The sequence below is a fragment of the Budorcas taxicolor genome, chromosome 15 (genome assembly GCF_023091745.1).
Source record: "Budorcas taxicolor isolate Tak-1 chromosome 15, Takin1.1, whole genome shotgun sequence".
In the NCBI taxonomy this organism is placed as follows: domain Eukaryota; kingdom Metazoa; phylum Chordata; class Mammalia; order Artiodactyla; family Bovidae; genus Budorcas; species Budorcas taxicolor.
This window is the reverse complement of record NC_068924.1, coordinates 6,910,363-6,932,073: the sequence shown is the minus strand read 5'-3', so window position 1 is coordinate 6,932,073 and position 21,711 is coordinate 6,910,363. Positions and strand designations below refer to the sequence as shown.

Here is a 21,711-nt window from a genome sequence, read left to right as displayed (position 1 = left end):
AATAAACTGGTACTGATTCTTCTGTCTTTATGATGATTCTTAATCTTGAGTCAAGGAGAGAAGGGAGGTGTTATACTCTCCTTTCCCAATATAAAAAACAGTCAAAATTCTGAGTATATATTGCCAAAATTAGGCTAAGCCCAAGTTTAACTTAAGGTGGCTGAGGTCTCTTTCTACCAAAGTAAAAAGTTATTGATAAAAACTCAGTATATAAAGATTGAACATGAATGGGTGAAACTTTAAATCTGGCTTCTCCCCCATTCACTGTGAAGACCTGTAATCTCTCAGGTCTGTTGGTTTTCTTCTATTCCTGAGGTTCCATCTAACTCTTGGATTTCTCTGCTGTGTTCTGGCTGTCACCTCTGCATAGATCCATCTTCAGACCTGACGATACTGGTAATGAGTGCAATTCATTCTGTCTAGAAGAGTCAAAGTGCCAGACTACAGTTGCCAGAGGAACTCAGTTGCACCTCCTCTGTCCTCTTTTGTTAAATGACTCTGGATTAATACAGAAAAGGAGAATTTAGGAGGAGCTTAGAGAAACTGTATATTGGAGTTTACAATCTTTGTGATCGTTCTCATCTCTAACTCTCATAAAATAGATTAATTGCCTTCAAACAGAGAAATATGAAGACTTTTCAAGGGCCACAGAACACTGATAGTTTTAAGAGAAAATTTCTCGATCCTCAACTTTCCTGTAACTAATTTTCTTGAGAACAGATCATTTTTCCCTTTACAAAAAATTCTCCACTCTCACTCACTCCTGCAGCAAACAATGGAAATTCCCCTTTAATAATTAATTCAGGTACCACAGACCCTAAGGGGTTTCCTGTATTTCCTTTCCTTAATACACATTTCCAATGAAGATGAAACTAAATGATAGGAATACATCATGCCAGTTCATGTTGGGATGTTCTGAATTTAGAGAATTTTAATGTACTTTGCCTCTTCATTCTTCAACAGCTGTCAAAGAATGCATACTTCTAAAATGAGAGGGCATTAAGAAGATATCAGTAGGGAATCAGTTCAGTTCAGTCGCTCAGTCGTGTCCGACTCTTTGCGACCCCATGAATCGCAGCACTGCAGGCCTCCCTGTCCATCACCATCTCCCGGAGTTCACTCAGACTCAACGTCCATCGAGTCCGTGATGCCATCCAGCCATCTTATCCTCTGTCGTCCTCTTCTCCTCCTGCCCCCAATACCTTCCAGCATCAAAGTCTTTTCCAATGAGTCAACTCTTTGCATGAGGTGGCCAAAGTACTGGAGTTTCAGCTTTAGCATCATTCCTTCCAAAGAAATCCCAGGGCTGATCTCCTTCAGAATGGACTGGTTGGATCTCCTTGCAGTCCAAGGGACTCTCAAGAGTCTTCTCCAACACCACAGTTCAAAAGCATCAATTCTTTGGCGCTCAGCTTTCTTAACAGTCCAACTCTCACATCCATACATGACCACTGGAAAAACCATAGTCTTGACAAGACGGACCTTAGTTGGCAAAGTAATGTCTCTGCTTTTGAATATGCTATCTAGGTTGGTCATAATTTTCCTTCCAAGCAGTAAACGTCTTTTAATTTCATGGCTGCAGTCACCATCTGCAGTGATTTTGGAGCCCAAAAAATAAAGTCTGACACTGTTTCCACTGTTTCCCCATCTATTTCCCATGAAGTGATGGGACCAGATGCCATTATCTTAGTTTTCAGAGTGTTGAGCTTTAAGCCAACTTTTTCACTCTCCTCTTTCACTTTCATCAAGAGGCTTTTTAGTAGGGAATACTGAATACAAAATTCACTACTTCATGTTATTTAAATTAAGTGATTATTTCAAATTATTCATTTAAAAAATGTATTGGAATATAGTTAATTTACAATGTTAGTTTCAGGTGTACAGCAAAGGCAATCAATCGTACATATACATAAACCTACGTGTTTTAGACTCTTTTCCCATATAGACCATTACAGAGTACTGAGTAGAGTTCCCTGCGCTATACAGTAGGTTCTTATTAGTCATCTATTTTATATATAGTAGAGTGCATATGCCAATCCCAATTTCCCAATTTATCCTCTTCACCCTGATAACCATAAGTTTATTTTCTACATCTGTGGCTCTGCTTCTGTTTTGTAAACAAGTTTATTTTACCCTTACTTAAAACCATTCTTAGTACTCATCTTTTAGATGTATCATTAACTTAAAAGAAAGACATCACAAATGTGCAAGGCAGAAAAGTTTAGTCAGGATGAGTCTTTTTACCGTGACTTGGAATGGTTTCCAGGACTCAAAAATTTTCACAGGCTACTGGCTAAAGCACAAGGATAAAACTTTTATGTGATTTGTTTCAGATCAGTGTGGGTAATTCAGTAAGACAGTTATCAAATCATATCAAGAAATATTTATCCCAAATATAGAGTACTATCTTTTAATTCTATTCCATAAAATCATTAATAATTTACACATTCCATTAACAAAAACTAAAACAATATGCTGGCTGACAAATCAAGTTATTTTAACAGGTTGTAAGTTTTTCTTTCATTAAATACATAACAAAAGCATGGATATGACTTGTTCCTTTAAAATTCATTTCCAATAGGAAATGTGTCATATATTTAAAATTTATTTTTCAGAATTTGTGTATGTTATTTTGAACAATTATGTTCAATTTATGTAGTTTTGATCAAATATACTGCTAATAAATATAATGGTATTTCCAGAATATTTTAAATACCTAGAGCCAGATGATAACAGAAAGTAAAACAAATTCTAAACTTTCTTATAAACACACATGTTACATATGTGTTATGCAATATATATCATATATTAAAAATACATATTTTATATATATATATATATAATAAGTGATCTATAAAGGCCTTTACAATAAAAAGCTACTACATTAGAAATCACATTTGTGGAGGAAAATGAACTAGAATGCAAGTTTAAGGAGAAAAGGGAAGATGTAACTGTTAACAAATATTAAAGAGGAGGTTGTTTATTTTTAAAATAGGTGATGGTATGTATAAAATCATAGCACTTAAAGGCCCCTAGATACATCTGAAGCAGCCATTTAAGATATCTATTTTTCAATTTTAATATTTAGGCCATGCAGAAATTATACCTTTTTAAATTATTTAAACTTAAAAGTAAATAAATTTAGATGCCAACTCTAAAATGTACTCATGAGCACAGCATTTTTCAAATGTTTTCCTGGTGAAAAGGAAGCAAAAGAATTTGAAGACCACGAGCAGAGAGGATTGCCTGTTGCCAGTACAATATTTCAGGTCCCTGTGAGGTATCTCAGATCCTGCAGTCTTTGGTCCCTGAGACTCTACAGGGCTTGACTACTAAAAATGAGACTGGAAAGATACATGTTGGCATGTTGCAGTATCAGTGTTTATTTCTGGAAGGATACATGTTGGCTTGTTGCAGTATCAAAATTAGAAATGATTTTAAAATTTTTCTTCATGTTTAAATTACTATTTTTTAACATGATCATGTAAGGTGACCTTTGAACAAAGCAGAGGGAAGGAGAACCAGTACTCTATTGAGTGAAAACGCCACATATAACTCTCCAGAAGGCCCTTGGCATCCACTGTTCCACACCCACGGATTCAACCAGCCCAGGCTTGTGTGATACTGTAGTGCATATTTAGTGAAAATAAGCCACATGTAAGTGAACCCAGATACTTCAAACTCATGTTGTTCAAGGGCCAACTATATTCTTTTAAAATAAGAAAAGAGAAGTTATTCTTAAAGGATAGAAGAGCAGATTTAGCAAATCTCACCAGAGACACCAAGCCCTTTTGGTTCCCATCCTGTTGTAAGCTGAGGCTGGGCTGCTGGAGCAAGTTTAGCACCATCACACCAGTGTGCACAATAGCACAATATGCTTTCCCTGAGTTTACACGCGAGAGTCGTGGCGGCGCATACTCACATGAGGCTGTTCTTGCCTCTATAGGCCAACAGAGTCTGGGAGAATAAATTAATTGTTCTAGAGCGTCCCATCTGGTGAGAAAGAAAACATGCTTTCTCGTGAGAGTCGTGGCAGCACATTCTCACATAAGGCTGTTCTTGCCTCTATAGGCCAACAGAGTCTGGGAGAATAAAATAATTGTTCTAGAGCATCCCATCTGGTGAGAAAGAAAACATTATGTTTTCTCATTTTGTATTTGCCAACAGCTTTTAAAAACAGCCAAGAACTGGCCTTTCTCCTTGTGTAATGCAAGGATTTGGGGAGTCAAATTTCTAATTAGAAAAGTTGTTGAATTGTCAAGTTCTAGGACATACTTTTAAAAACATTTTTAAAACTGCTACCCTTTTTTAACAGTATACTTGAATACTTGAGGATGATTATTTAAAGATATTAGGAATAACATATTATTAAACAGATTTGTGTTTTCAGAGAGTTACCTTTTCTTTGCTATTAACCCTTCACGGAGGCAAGGCATTAAGCAAAGGGTGAGCCTGATTAGAGGCTAAAGGTGTGGACCTACACAGAGAAAGCAGGGCTGGAGGGAAAGTGCCTGATCCATTTACCTCACACCTTGGTGGGCAGAAACAGTGTGCGATGAACAAGCAAAGGGATATCCAGATCCCTAATTTATCATAAACCTAAAGCGGCCTTCACATTATGCAATGCATTTAGGGACAATGAAAAATTTGCATTCTGATTAGATATGATTCTTTCACCTTTGGCCCACCAGCCCACCCATCATTCCACAAGGTCATGTCTTATATTATAGTTATTTCACACAGGCCTTTGCTCTCCTATTAAATTTCAAGTTAATTGAGGGCAGGGTTACTGACTGAACTGTCTTGGTGCTGTGTGATATCTCCACCCTCATTCTTGACTCTCCCCAGTACAATATTTGCTACAACCATGGGCTCAGAAGATGTAAGCAAGTGAATGAATGAATGAAGAATGGTTTAGAGTATCGTGTAAACAAAGATACAATTACAGAAACAGAAATGTTGAAACCTAAGCAGTAAAGTTTCATAAATTAAATATAAATTTTAAGATCATATTAATCAGATTTCCAAGATAGCGTAGTTCCCTGCCTCCCTGAGTCCTGGGAGCAAAGTGAGAAGTAGCAAAGAATGAGATTGTTGGAAGAGATCATCTGCTTGTCCTGCATCCTCAGCTGCCAGGGAGCTAGAGGAAAAGCAGCATCCTCCATGCTGGGGACCATCGGAAGGCTTCAGTCATCAGTGACCTGCCCTCCTCACCTGCAGATAGGACCTGGGGAGAGACACATGCTAGGCTGGGGTTTGCAGTGTTCGGAAAAGCAGCATCCTCCATGCTGGGGACCATTGGAAGGCTTCAGTCATCAGTGACCTGCTCTCCTCACCTGTACAGATAGGACCTGGGGAGAGACACATGCTAGGCTGGGGTTTTCAGTGTTCCTTCAGTGACAGAGGCACGAAGAAACTGCACAGGAGAGACCCCAAGGTACAGAATAGAGAGACATGCTTTCTCACAGCATAAAGAATAGAGAAAATGAAACCAACATTTATCTTTGTGTAATACTGTATTTGATGAATCAGACCTGATTCTAAGCAGTATATAGCTGAGTAAAGAAGAAAAGCCCACCCTAAATAGTGACATACAGCAGAACATGATGAACACTGTAAGAAAGGTCAGATAACCTGTGGAGGAAATTTAAAGGTGTGTGTGTATGAGTGTGTGACCTCGGACTAGGAATCTGAACTTTCAGCCTCTCCAAATGAAGCGCAAATCACGCAGACAATGGCAAAGTCTGACAGCGTGTCTCCCCACTTACCTCTTATTTAGAGATTGCTCAAAGTTCCCTTGAGGCAGGAACAGAGACACAGACATAGAGAAAGACATGCGGACTCAGGGCGGGAGGGGAAGAGTGCGATGAGTGGAGACAGCAGCGCTGACATATGCACACTACCTTGTGCACATGTCAGATATAAAACAGGCAGCTAGTGGGATCGCATCAAAGCACAGCGAGCTCATCTCAGCGCTCTGTGATGATCTGGAGGGGTGCAATCAAGGGGACAGAAGGGGATTCAGAAGGGAGGGGGCATACGTATATATTTGGCCAATTCACTATGTTGTACAGCAGACACAAACACAACATCGTAAAGCAATTATATTTGACTACGTCTCCCATATCTGCCAGCTTTAGTTTTGGCTGTTACCTTGGCCTAAAATATCTTCTCCTTCATTCTCTGCCTTCAAATATGCTACTTATTCTGCCGTATGCAGCTGAAATACCATTTTTCTCGTAACTTCTCTGACATCTCATCTGAATTAAATACTGCTTTCTCTGAACTGCTACAGCACACTGCTTATAGCCATATCTAGTAGTTTCATTTCTCTTTATCACAAATGTATACATGCATGCATCTGTCTCTCAAGTCAAACTATGACTTCCTTTATCTTATTCATCTTTCTGACCTCAACAGTAGCTATCACCATGATCTGAATATAGAAACAGAGTTTCACAGGAGACAGACCTGGGTTTTAGAGTCTGCTTCCCTGAGTTCTGATCCCAGCTCTGTCATTTCACCAGCTGTGGATCTTGGGCCTTACTTAACCTTTCTATACCTCTATTTCTGCATCTGAAAAGGAACTAAGATCCTCCCAAGGGTGTAATAGATATCAGACATAATAAATACAAAATGTCTAGTTTATAGTAGATCATCTCCAAATGGTAGTAATAATAAAGAACTTGTTGAATCAAATATATAAAATTGCCTACTATCTATGATACCTAACAGAGTGTGAGTACATAGTGGAAACTTATAAATTCACCTTGACTCCAACTTGTTAAAAACCTACCTTGAACTCCTTCTCTATGTTGGCCAGCACTGCCAGCTCATTGCTAAGCTCTAAAGCTGTCATGACTGGGTCTTCACTAGACAATGACAGGTACGCTGGGCTTGCCAGACCTTTGTAGGCATTAATTCTAGATCTGGAGTGGCTGAAGGAGTCATGCTTCTGTTTCTGGTTGCATTCACTGCACTTGCAGAAATAGTCATGAGGCCGTTCGATCCGAGCACCCTTCCGCAAGAGGGTGTGCACAATTTCATATTCCTGGCAGTGGGCAGCCAGAATGATGGGGGTCACGTCATGGGAGAACCGTGTCCCGTCTTCATCATATGCATAAAAATCATCTTGCTGGAGTTCAGACTGACTGGGGCTGGTTGCTAACCGCTTGCCTTCAGCAAAAGCTGGGTGACTGAGAATGGCTTCCACAATCCGAACATAACCTTTACTAATAGCTAAAAGCAAGGCATCCCCAACGCGAGAGAGATTTTCTTTCTTGAGAAGAAGTTCTGTAATTTCCAGATGCTCATTAGCCACTGCCAGCTGCAGGGCGTTCTGGCCCATGTAATCCACACAGTTGACATTGAGTGAGAGGCATTCTTCCAACATCTTCCTTACCACTGGGATGTTGCCATACTCAGCTGCATCTAAAAAGCGTTCCTCCTCAATAGATAGGCTTGTTGAGTGGTCATTAAACATGTACGCTGGTCCTCGGTTAGCTAACCGTCTCCCCTTCTCACGGAGAACTGTCTGCCGCCGGTGGGGCAGTCTATTGTCGGAGCCCCGGCTGTAATAAAATAGAAAGATTGTGAACAAATTACATTAAGAGCATTTTAGTGTGTCAGATGACCTGCCATTCATCTAATGCAGTCCTCAAACGTATTAGATGTTGTCCCATCATCTCTAGACCGACTATAACACAAATGAAGACACATTTATTTGTTAACGGATTCCAAGAATTTCTCTTTTTAGAAAGTCAAGCACTTTGCAGATTTTAACATTTTAATTTGGGTGGAGGTTCAAGCAGTTCCTATAATCTCTCTGTAACGTGCACATACAGATTAATATGTGTTTTTCATTTACATGTGGTATAGATAAAGACCAAAATGTTGCCATTATGACATAGTGTGTGAAAATATAAAAAATAAGTAGGAAAATAACAAATCCACTCAAATCAACACATATTTATTGAGTCCCTCCTATGCCAGGGTCAGGCATTATTTAAGGTCTGGAAAAAGCAATGGTGAAAACAAAATAAAGTTTCTGTCCTTATAAATCTTATAGTCCAAAGGGAGAAATGGGCAATTAGTGCATTACCCTGTTATTAGCTGTTTAATTGTCATGATAAACCTACCACAGAGGCATCTAGTCTACCTTCCTAGAGAAATGATGTGCTGAAAATGGAAGCATAGAAGTCAAGTGTGACAGTGTATTTGGGGAGAATGGGACAAGGTCAGGTACAGGTGGGGAGCTTCCTCCAGCACAGGGATTAATTAAATGCCATGGTGAGGGTTTCATTGACAAGGAAAATAAATGGGTTGGACTCTGCTAGGCATTATTCTAAAAATCACTGGAAACCTGAAAAGATGTGATCTGGTGTTAAGTGGGAAGGAAAGAGTGTGAGAGAGTGTGAGAGGGAGACAAGGCCAGGTACAGGTGGGGAGCTTCCTCCAGCAGAGGGATCAATTAAATGCCACAGTGTGGGTTTCATTGACAGGGAAAATAAATGGGTTGGACTCTGCTAGGCATTATTCTAAAAATCACTGGAAACCTGAAAAGCTGTGATCCAGGTGTTAAGTGGGAAGGATCAAAAGGGTGGCCAGCCTTCAATGTTGGCTTTCACTCTGTGATCAGAAAAAGTGATACTCCCTCTGAAGGAAATACTAAAATGGGGATTTTTTTCTCTAGTGATTCACAACTTCATGTCTTAAGGTCTTTTTGAGCTTGAAGCTGTGTCACTATCACTAACTGGAAACCCAACAAGGATAAGTTCCTGCAGAATATGAAAGAGCCAGGTTATGAGGGAGTATGAAATGAAGAAAAGTGTGACTGATGATTGATGTCACAGATCTTTATAAATGTTCCAAAAGTCATCCTCCTTCAAAGACTCACAAACTTCCCTGTATGAAGAGAATTTAAATAGACCCGAAAACCCCATAAACCATCTTCCCCTTCTATGGGGCCAGGCCTAGAGAAGCTAACTTTCTTTCCAAACTAACCCTTGTCCATCTTCATACCACAGCTCCAGGCAGTGTTGACCATGGCAGTATGACGCCCAAAGGAGTTAGCAAAAGTCTGCAGCTCAGAAATAGTTTGTTTCTCTCCAAGGAGCTTGAAGAATGTTCTGCCATATTCACAAAATTTTTTCAGAAATTTTTGTTCAACAGTGTAACCATTGACGGCCTCTTAAAACTAACCAAGTTGTTTTACTGAAAAGACAGCTATGTAAATTGTTTAAAATGATGTCGAGGCCATAGCCAAACATACTATGATACTAATAAATTTTTAAAATTTTTAATTGGAGGATAATTGCTTTATAATATTGCATTAGTTTCTGACATGCAATACCGTGAATCAGCCAAAAGTATACATATATCCCCTCCCTCTAGAGCCTCCCTCTCACCTCTCCATAATTTTTAAGATTGATCTTCAAATAATGTATATATAGCTTTATTAAGTACTATAATAAGGGAATTATTTATGCATCTATTTTTCTTTCTATAGCTATTGTTTTGTTTCCAATTCATTTTAACCTGCATCCAAGCCATGCATGTGCATGCTGAAAGACTTGAAAAGCTTGTTACAGAAAATAGCAGGCCCTTATTCGTCATTTTCTCCACATCCTGATATTTAGAGGAAATACATTTCAACTATTTTAGTTGATTATTTTATAATTTAAATCCTCACATCCATATAACTTGGTAATATTGCTATTTCTTAATTTTCCAAATTTGGTATTACCTACAGACTTCCCATTGTGAAAGTTGAGTATATAGGTCACTTTCACAATCTCCCACCCTATGTTCACAACCTTCTCTCTCTCTTTCACATACACACACACACACACACACCCCATCCTTTTTTGGTGATAGTCATTCTGATGGCTTGAGGTGATATCTCACTGTAGTTTGATTTGCATTTCTCTAATAATTAGTGATGCTGAGTATTTTTTTCATGTATTTGTTGACCATCTGTATGTCTTCTTTGGAGAAATGTCTATTAAGATCTTCTGCCCGTTTTTTGATTGGGTTGTTTGTTTCTCTGATTTTGAGCTACATGAGCTATTTGTATATTTTGGAGATTAATCCTTTGTCGGTTGCTTCATTTGCAAATATTTTCTCTCATTCTGAGGGTTGTCTTTTCATCTTGTTTATGGTTTCCTTTGCTATGCAAAAGCTTTTAAGTTTAATTAGGTCCTATTTGTTTATTTTTGTTTTTATTTTCATTACTCTAGAAGATGGGTCAAAAAAAACACCTTGCTTCAATTTTGGCCAGATGCTGCAAAACTCTTAGAAGAAAACATAAACAGAACACTCTTTGATATTTTTGATTCTTGTCTACAGGGTCCTTTGTTTCTGGAACTCCTTCTTTTTGAATGTTGGTAATTCTGGAATATCCTTTATTTTCTTTTTTCTCTCTTATTTTCCAATTATTTATCTCTTTGTATAATACTCTGAAATATTTCTTCAACTTTAATATATCTTTTGAAAATTTTTCCTCTGCTATTACTTTTTAATTTGCAAGGACATCTTTTATTCCTCACATTAAAAAAAATAATATTTTTTTCTGCTTTTGAAAACACAGTATCTTATCTAATTCTGGGGACATCAGTGATAAAGACTCTGACACAGATCAGAACACTTCAGGGAATTTACTCCTATTCCTTTTTTATGCTTGTTTTTATATTTCTATTTTATATTTGTTTTATAATTTATATTAAAGTTTTGCCTCAAGTAACTAGTGATCCTTAGTTGATATTATTTTCAGTTTTTAAAAAATAAATATTACTTCTAATGTCTTTTCAAAGAGAAAGTAATTTTTTCTATGACTTTTCTGGCTTCTAATAACCTCTTTAGCCTTTCACTTCCTCTCTTGTCTTCTGTATATATTACTTTGCATAGATTCTGTTGTAGATAGGAGGAAGCTCAAAAATCAGGGGGAGGATAGACATCTCCTGAATATGATTAATGCTCTGAGAAAGAAAAACTGTAAAATTAAAGGAGAGAAGAGCTAGGATCAGGGGATTTATAGAAGTGAGATTAAATTGCTAGGAGTGCAAGAAAGGTTTTTGTGTAACTGAAAAATAAAAAGACACAGAATTGACACAAAATAGTACCAAGTACCAAAAGGCCAAGAACCAAGCCTCTTTCTTGTTCTTTTCCCTTCCATAAGATCAGCAGAAATAATTATTCCAATCTATTTTACAGAATTACTTCTAGGCTCAATTGAAATTATGAATGTGGAAAGCATTTAAATGGAAATGTTCCAGTTCTAATAATATTGTTTGCTTTCCCACTTGACGTCCATGTGATATTTTAGGCTATTCTTGTAATTATCAAGAGCGCTTTAATCTACATAATCTGGGACAAAGTTGTCACCTAAGAGTACTTGAGATTTATTTATTTATTAATTATTTTAATTGGAGGATAATTGCAATATTCTAATGGTTTTTGCCATACATCAACATGAATCAGCCACAGGTATATATGTGTCTCCCTCATCCTGAACCCCCTCCCACCTCCCTCCACACTCTATCCCTCTGTGTTGTCCCAGAGCACCAGCTTTGGGTGCCCTGCTTCATGCATTGAATTACACTGAGGTAGAATAAGCCTGAGTTGTGACACCTTTCATTCTAAATTTCTAAATTAATGATTTATGACTTTATTATTATTAATATGAATAATGGCAAGTTCTACCCTGGCAAGCCACTAAGGATATATCCAATATCCTTCTAAACTATTATGACTTACATACCTATAACTTTCATCCTTTTGAAGAATAGCAAAGATAGTTCCAGAGAAAATGTTTTCTTCAGTTTTAAAACTTCTCCTGTCTCTATCACAAATTTTAATCATATGCAGTGACATAGATTTCAGATATGTTTTTATAAAAAGGCTTGGATCATCATCATTTCCTTAGCACTCTGCCACAGAAAAGCCAGATACAGAATGTTTATAGAGGCATTTAAGATTGTTTTAGGAAGAAAACTCTGACAGGCAGAATGAAGGCAATAGTCCTTGCATGGGTAGTGAGATAAAGGGAAAGTATCTGCATGTTGACAAAATGCATGATTTGCTGTCTCCTTGTCTTCCTCAATGGCTTCCCTGGTGGCTCAGCTGGTAAAGAATCTGTCTAAAATGCGGGAGACCTCGGTTCGATCCCTGAGTTGGGAAGATCCCCTGGAGAAGGGAACAGCTACCCAATCCAGTATTCTGGTCTAGAGAATTCCATGGACTGTACAGTCCATGGGGTTGCAAAGAGTTGGACAGACTGAGCGATTTTCACTTTCACTTTGTCTTCCTCAACTGCAGTCTAAAGAAGCAACAAAAGGCCTCTATGTATAGCATTTCGTCACAAGTGGCAATGCTTAATCCTAAAGTGTCAAACACAAAAGCAACATGTGTAACAGCTTTTTGAATGACAAATATTTGAAGCCTTTCAAGAAAGATACTAGACATTGCTAGATTATAGTACCTCTCTGAGAATGGATTTTATAAGGCTATATTGTAGAACTGTATATTAATTACAAATGTAACCTAGAAAAACTGTCTACTAGAAATAGGAACAATAGCCCAAAGCATTATGTTAACAAAAGAGACATTTTCATTCCACCTTAAGTGCACACTTTAAAAGCAGGTTCTTGTATTTAAGAAAAATACTTATTAAGATTTTTTTTTTCTTCATCCCTTTAGCCATATTTAGCATGGTTGGATGTTTAGTAACCTACATTTTTGTGACCATATTTTTATAATTTGCTTTATCACAATACATAAATACCAGTTCTAGGAAATAGTATAAATAGTCACTGCCTCCATACTACTCAAATATTGATTAGGTCAAGAAAACAACCTTTTTTACATACCTCATTTCTATGATTATTTTTGTTGGCTACATAGTGCCTGTTGCCCTAGATAGGGAGAGATGGAATAACCCATCTCTATTGAAAATGCCAACAATGCAAATTAGCTTCTGAGTCAAATGGACAGTGTGTTTGAAGCCAGAACATGTGCAGTAATTTTCTACATCCTGTTCAAATATGATACACTTTTATCAAATGGAACTGCTCCTCTACAAACTAAGTTCCATATTAAGTATCTATCTTCACTTTTATTTTTTGCTTCAAAAATCCTTGAAATATTTAAATAGAGCACAGTTCTACTAAAGCAGAAGTGCTGAAACCATAAATGGCATGTAACTATTCCAGGCAGCACGGAAGAGTCACAAGAGTAGACTTTTAGACCTCTTATAGGAAAGTGAAAATTAAACAATTCTAGGATGTATATTGTATTATGTGCACAATTATCCACAGAAAAAATCAGATGTGGATAATCAGAGGTTAACAACCAACTCAACTAGCAATTTTGCATACTACTTTAGGAGGATAAATGATAAAAGTAATTTTATTCTGATTTTGCAATAAAACTGTTTTTATTCTAGTTAATTTCTAGCCACACACTTTCCTCTGGGGCTTCCTCTGGTCCTTCCTAAGGGGCTGAGGGGGCAATAAACAACTGTAGTGGTTTTCTTTTCTCCCATGAGAACAAGGACAATTTTGCCTTATTCAACACTGGATTCCCAGTGCTTAGCAGAAAGTCACACTGCAGACACTCCAGACATAACATCAAATGCATGAACCCCTCTTGTCACAGGAATAAAAACCAAAGCCTGTTTGCTATTAAGCCAACAGCAAATCATTGGGATATAAAACCCTACCAAAAAAAAAAAAAAAAAGGAATACAACATGAAGGTTGAATCATAACGTGCCCTGGAGTACATATAATAATTATATTCATTTCAAATAAGCAGGAAGTTCAATAGGGAACGAAGAAAATTGAAAGGCATATTTTTAAAATTGGCATCCTCGTGACTTGTCCATGATCCAGAAGTGGAGTCTCTTGTCCTTAAAAAACTAATATTATCTCACCTCTATTGCTTTCCTTGTCTACCCTTGACACCATGCATAGACCAGAACTACCTATCCTCACAACATATTATCAAATCCCTTTACCCTCCAGGTACTTTTCAAGATAACAGTTCTTTATTTTGATTCAATTAGCTTCGATTTTCCCCCGTGGACTCTTCCTAGTCGATCAAACACTAACTTTCTATGTGATTAGTCACACTATATCACACCACTGCTTCAGTATTCTGTAAAATGATAGAGGCCTGAACTGCTTGTCACTTTTAGGTGGGAGTCAGCAAAAATGTGACTGAAAAATGTCTTGTGCATATAATGTATTTTTGTCTATTTTTACCACCAATTGACGTCTCATTTTTATACATTAGAAAGCCAACTATGTGAGAGAATGAAAACATGAGTAAATACTGGAACAGTTATGGAATTTTTTAAAAACAACTAAATCTGAAATGTCATTGTTTCTTTTCAGCCCTTAGCTTGTAGTTTATTTCATGTGTCATACCATCCTTCTTTGAAATGCTCTTTCAAAGAAAGAATGCCCATGGATTTTTTATTTGTTTTGACAGAGTACTCTTGGAGATATTAAAAGTTTGTGTTTAATACAAGCAAAATATATCCCAATTATCTCACCAAAGAGTTTTAAGCCCTTTGCCTCAATATCAACAGCCATCATAGTCCTGTGTATTACACAAGCATATTTTCCTATTCCAAAATAACTTCTATACAAGATAGATTCCTGACAGGAAAAGAATACTTAAATTGGGTAATCTGAGGACTTTAATGAAGAGATACTAGGACTGTGTGGCAGGAGCTGGGGAAATCTACCATGGTGCCTTGCAGTACTTGGTCTAGGACAAAGGAGGCTTCAGACTGAAGGGGCAAAAGGAGGAAAAGTTAGAAGCAGTTAAATAGGGTAACTCTAAGGCAAGGCCCACTTGACAGTGTTTCTGGGCCTTTAGTTGAGGGTAATAGCCAACCCTTGAGAAAAAATCAGGGGAACTGATATTCTGACCTCACTTTCTCACCCTCTAGTATCTCAGAGGGGCCTTCCCATGGGCTGCACCCAACCAAAACCTGGGAGTAAGGAGCACACTGAAGCCATCCATACAGGTTTGCACTGATGCCAACCCCTCGGGCATAGGGCAGTGTGCAAAGGTGGAGAATAGGCCATGAGAGCAAACCAACAACACCCAACACATGCTCTGGAGGTGAATTTGACTTTGCCATGATTTTCTCCTTCAGAAATCACTGATGAAAACAGGCATAGAAAATTGTAAGTCTATAATTCTTTTTTTTTTTAAGGAGTCATTGATGCATCATTAGTTGCCACCTTTCTGAGCTTACTTTTCCCTTCTATAAACTATCAGGAGAGATACCCACATTCAATTTCAGGCAGTCAAATATCTTAAAAATTAGCCTTTAACTAAGATTCATCTATCTGCATTTCAGGTAATGCTCCTATGAGGCTTAAGAGGAATAGCTCTGATTGTGAGGGTGAGAAGGAGGGCAATGTGATGTCACTGAAACATTTAGAATTGTTAAGATTGTGTGTTTAGCATGAGTTGAAGCTGCCAACTGCTGGAGCTAACAGTGCTAGACTCTAATAATAAGTCTGAAACATGCTTTCAGCATTTCCTTGGATGCTAAATCCAGTTGCTCACAATGCAGGTTTAAATCTATATGTACCCAGAATGTATAAAGGAGTACAAATATAGAGACAGATGACTAAAGGATACAGTGCACAGTTTAATTGATTTGGAAACCAAAATTGTGGACTGTCTTTCTTTGTTGATTCAGCATGATTTTACCATTATCATGCCTCATATCAACCATCATGATCTTAACAGTTCACTCATTCAGCAGATCAAATATTTGCGATTCCAGGTACTATGCTAGATACATGAGGGACACTTCAAGGAAAGACACTCAAGCCATGGCAGAAAGAAGAAAACTAAACTGAAAATCACACGGTAATGCATATTAATAAAGAAAAGTTACAACATGCTCTATAAATGAAGAGCAAGGAACTGAAGAATTTTCCTTCCTGTTAGAACTAGGAAGAAGTTAGCAGAAGGGAGAGAAGAGGAAAAAAGGCACTCCAGGCAAAGACAACCATACTTGGAAAAGTCAGCAGTCCAAAGAAATGGAAAGATGTTCATTATGGCTGGAATGCACTGGAGTTCCCTCTTCCAAGGGGCTTCTTATCCCTGGCTCAGTTTAATTGAAGGTTGAGGACTCAGGATTTAGAAGCTGGAGTCTGGGTTCCATTGCTAATCTTAGTTCAACACTTAGGATGTATGCCTTAGGCAAAAAGGTGAAAATTTAGATAACTCTAAGGCAAAAAGCTAATAATTTAGTTTTAGGAGATTCAAGCTTCAGAACTCAACTGTGAGGTGTCTAGCTCAAGGGGCTTTGTTCTGAGGCATTTGGAGGTCACATAATTCAAGTGCACAAGTTTGGAAAAATTAAGGACACATATATGGCTGCTGAGAATTAAGTCTTTAGGGATCTAAAGAACTTGAGGCAAGTCTGGGGAGCTCTGCCAAGTACTGGGAAGAACACTGCTTTGAAGAAAGACAGACTTTGTTGGGAATCCTGATTGGGCCATTTACTAGCTGTATCACCTCTCTGAGCACTCAGTGCTATTAAATGGGTAAACTGGGGAGCTGGGGAAATAATGTAACTTTGCAGAGATACTATGAAATTGGTGACTCATGCAATTCAGCTTAAGGTAATTTGATACCTTAAGCCTTATGGACATTAAATCCTTCTTAACTATAATTGTTCAAAGCTTTCCAGCTTGAAGATGTTCTGTTTAATAAACAAGGTGGAAGCTAAGTAGTCATTAAATCGCTTTCCTTTCCTCAATGTAATCTCTTAAATTTGCGCCATGTGCCCCAAATTACAAATTGGCCTTCCCTTGTTTTTTTCCTTACTACTTTCATTGCCTTAGTTTTGTTTTAATCTTCATCATATTCTGAACTTCATTCTTGCTTGCACTGTTCCTAAATAATGCTCCAGTCTTTTCTCTTCATCCCTTGACTGTGTTTGTCTTACCCTTCTTGTATACATGTGCTCTTAAAGCCCCATTTCATCTTCACTTTACAGTGTCAGGCACAAGCTGTGCCTATAATGTCTGTGAATCTACACATGAATGAATAGGTAATAGAAAGAAACATATATGAAAAGAAAAATGAATGGAGAGCATCCTGTTTTGTCACGTTTCTAGAAGCTTCCAAAGCTATTTTATTCCATGTGTGTCTGTGTGCGTGTGCTTAGTCGTATCCAACTCTTTGTGACCCCATGGACTGCAGCCCACCATGCTCCTCTATATATGGAATTTTTCAGGCAATAATACTGGAGTGGATTGCCATTTCCCACTCCAATTTTTACTCCATGTCAATAACTAATTTTTTTACTATACAGTTAGAATGTCATTTATCCTCAATAATCAAGTGTGTCTCAACCATACTGCACAAGCTTCCTGTGCTGGCAGGGAGTTAAACTTTGAAAAGTACATCCTGTATTCACCAAGTAAGGGTAACTTCTCATAATGTTCCTGCATCATTCAGGTAGCTGAGGGCAAAATAGACAGACTACTCTGTAGATATAACCATACTTGCTAAACTTCCTACAAAATGAATGGATTTCTCCCATCCAGAAGGATGTAATCTAACAACACATCATATTTTTAGATCATGAATTTGTGGGATAAGATAATTTTATGTCTAAATATTAAAATAGTCACATAGCTAAATCAACCAATTTTTATATACTCATTTGATACTAAGTGAAAGTGAAAGTCGCTCAGGCGTGTCTGACTCTTTGGGACCCCATGGACTATACAGTCCATGGAATTCTCCAGGCCAGAATACTGGAGTGGGTAAGCCTTTCCCTTCTCCGGGGTATCTTCCCAACCCAGGGATCGAAGCCAGGTATCCCACATTGCAGGCAGATTCTTTAGCAGCTTGCTGCTGTTGCTGCTGCTAAGTTGCTTCAGTCATGTCCGACTCTGTACGACCCCATAGATGGCAGCCCACCAGGCTCTGCCATCCCTGGGATTCTCCAGGCAAGAACACTGGAGTGGGTTGCCATTGCCTTCTCCAATGCATGAAAGGGAAAAGGGAAAGTGAAGTCGCTCAGTCATGTCCAGCTCTCAGCGACCCCATGGACTACAGCCTACCAGGCTCCTCCATCCATGGGATTCTCCAGGCAAGAGTACTTTAGCAGCTTAGCCACCCAATAATCCTCAGTGTTCTCTCTTTTGTTTTATATATATATAATTGTGATAATCCATATTTTTTTAATTTTTATTTTTACTTTATTTTGCTTTACAAGTGTTCTCTTTTTAATAGGCTGGTTCCTTAGAAATATAAGGCAAAGTATTTGAAAGTACCATAAATAAGTAAATATTGCCCCCAGTGACTTTCAAAACTAATTTATATAACTGTGTCCTTTACCATTCCTAGTACAGCAACATCAGACTTTGCAAAGCTACACAGTTTTTTCCTCATCCTGTAATCAAATCATACATTTTCATTAAATACTTCAGATTCACAGTGTTTTAAAGCACAAATGCTAGTGTAACAGGTTCTAATGTGCCAATTTGTTGACTCCCTGGCTTCCTCAAAAATAAGGATGATAATTATCCCATTCACAGGACTGCTGGGAGGGTTAAAAAACTGTATGTATTTTATTTGGAAATATTAGTTATAGACCCAGCATAGTAACAAGTGTTCTTCAAGTCTTAAGTAATCTTAACAACCTTATATAGTAAGTACTCTTATTATTCTCAATGAGGTAAAGAATGTAAAGCATTTACTACTTACAAATAATAAGTGTTCAAAGAATAGTCTGTTATTATTATTCTATTGCATTTGAAAGTAATTTTTACTTGTAATAAAATCAAATATATTTGTCCACCATCAGTGATAATGAAGTGAAGTGAAGTGAAATTTGCTCAGTCATGTTTTTGTGACCCCAGGGACTATACAGTCCATGAACATCAGTGAGAATGAAATATGGCAGTTTGGTAGAGCTTGATTTTTAGCATACCAATTGTGTCAAGTAAAGTTGTTAGTTCACTGTATAGTTACTATTTTTTCTAGCTTTGTAAGGAAAAGTTATATAAATAAGATTAAAACACATATGCAATGTTGGAAATGTAAATTGATAGAGCTGCTATGGAAAACAGTATGGCGTTTCCTTGAAAAATTAAAAATAGAACTCCCATATGATTCAGTAATCCCACTTTTGGGTATATATTCAGAGAAAATGAAATTGTTATTTCAAAAGAGTATCTGTGCCCCCATATTCACTGCAACATTATTTTCAATAGCCAAAACACGGAAAGAAAGTTAGTGTCTATTGGCAGATGAATAGATAAAGAAAACATGATGTATGTGTGCAATGGAATATTATTCAGCCATTAGAAAAAAAAAAACAAGAAAATCCTGCCATTTGCAACAACATGGGTGGATGACAAGGGCATTATGCTATGTGAAATAAGAGAAAGGAAAACAATGTATAATTTCACTTATATATAGCATCAAAACAAAGCAAAAGAACAACAGCAACAAAAATCTAAACTCATCAGTACAGAGAACAAACTGTTGCCAGAGGCAGGAGGCAGGAAGTAGGGTCAAGATGGGAGGAGGTAGGCCAAAGGTACAAACTACCAGATAAAAGATAACAACGTTGCTAAGGGACTAGATCTTAAAAAGTCTCACCACAAGAAAAGATTTGCACTTATATGTTGTGATGGATGCTAACTAAACTTTTTGTGGTGACCATTTTGCAGTACATACAAATGTCAAATCATTACATTGTACACCTAAAATTAACACAGTGTTATACGTTGTTTGTGCTATGTTGTATCCAACTCCTTGCAGCCCCAAGAACAGTAGCCTGCCAGGCTCCTCTGCTCAAGAGATTTTCTAGGCAAGAATACTGGAGTCTGGTGCCATTTCCTACTCAAAGTGATCTTCCTGACCCAGAGATCAAACCCATGCTTCTTGCATCTCCTGCATTGACAGGCAGATTCTTTACCACTAGCCCCACCTGCAAAGCCCTACACATCAATTATCTTTCAAGAAAAAATAATATAAACAAAATTACTGGATAAACTCTTATGAATCTATATATTAAATTAATTTGACTAGAACTGGGAGAGTAAGAATTGATCATTACAAAGGTACAAATTACAATTGATCATTAAGGTTTACTATGTGCCAATCTCTTTATCAATTATATTTTATTTAATTTCCCTACAGTTGGTGAAGCTGGCATTGTTACTTCCACTATACACATGAAGAAATATTCAGAGATCAATCAGGATCAGAAATGGTATGAATAGGGAAAAGTGTTATTTTTGTTGTTGTTATATTTTTTCAGTTCAATTCAGTCGCTCAGTTATGTCTGACTCTTTGTGACCCCATGGACTGCAGCACACCAGGCTTCCCTGTCCATCACCAACTCCCGGAGTTGACTCAGATTCACGTCCATTGAGTCAGTGATGCCATCCAACCAACTCATCCTCTGTCGTCCCCTTCTCCTCCTGACCTCAATCTTTCCCAGCATCAGGGTCTTTTCCAGTGAGTCAGTTCTTCACATCAGGTGGCCAAAGTATTGGAGACTCAGCTTCAGCATCAGTCCTTCCAACAAACAGCCAGGACTGATATCTTTTAGGATGGACTGGTTGGATTTCCTTGCAGTCCAAGGAACTCTCAAGAGTCTTCTCCAACACCACAGTTCAAAAGCATCAATTCTTCAGCGTTCAGCTTTCTTTATAGTCCAACTCTCACAGCCACACATGACTACTGGAAAAACCATAGCCTTGACTAGATGGACCTTTGTTGGCAAAGAAATGTCTCTATTTTTTAAAATAGCTGAAAAAAACTGATACCCTAAAAAATGTTTATGAACTCTCTATAGTACCTGGAACTAGTTATGATACACTAAATACTCTTTAAGTTCATACTAATGACAAATATAGTAAAGCAAGATTATAAAATAGCTTTGTAGATGTATTTCACTTTTTAAATCTTATTTTTATTATTGTGAAACATACATGTTGAAAAGAGCTATGATTTTAAGATTAACAGTAAAATGAACACCATTTACCAACCCTTCACCCCACCTTCCCTCTAAGAATAGACCACTGATAACTTTGGAAACCTCTGTGGCCCACTCTGAATTACTATCTCCCCCGCACACTGAAACAAGTGACCACCACACCAGCACCTTGCTTTGGCATTAAACATTCTTAACATTATTATTATAGCCATTCCATCTGTGTCTGCCCTAAATAATATAGGTTTGTTTGGAAAACTAAGTACTTGGTGCAAACCTGGCAGAATAAGGAAAGGGAACTACTCTGCCACTCTCCTGGTGAGGGAGGCTCCTGGACAGGACCAGCAGAGCGTAGTCCTCCATCCACTGTCTGTCTCCAGCTTCCCTGATGGTTTACAGGGATCCCTGTGGGTTGGTAGCAACTGACCACTCAGAGTCCTGGGAAACAAGGGGTTCACCTGAACTGTAGCATCTGGCCAGACACATGGTGAAGCATCTGGCCTTCTGCAGCTCGTGATTCTGCTGCACAGAGTTAAGGCAAATCACCTCAGACAGAATAGGGTCCTTGCCCTTCTCCTATTTATTCCATAAGGGCTTTAGAAGTCGGTTATCTGACTTTGCTTTATCTCCTCTTTCCTCTGTATTTTAAAAAATAATAATCTTAGGAAAACAAAACACCAAATTACATGGAAATCTCCGTAGCATAACTAGCCATGCT

The 21,711-nt window shown here is 37.8% G+C and overlaps 1 protein-coding gene across 1 annotated transcript in view; it reads right to left on the bottom strand.

Moving 5' to 3' along the window:
• The window catches only part of TRPC6 (transient receptor potential cation channel subfamily C member 6), a 158,087-nt gene that overhangs the window by 53,033 nt on the left and 83,343 nt on the right, over positions 1-21,711 (bottom strand). Inside the window, exon 2 of the mRNA XM_052652832.1 lies at positions 6,797-7,571. Coding sequence (XP_052508792.1) covers positions 6,797-7,571 — 775 coding nt within the window. The remainder of the gene's footprint in view (positions 1-6,796; positions 7,572-21,711) is intronic.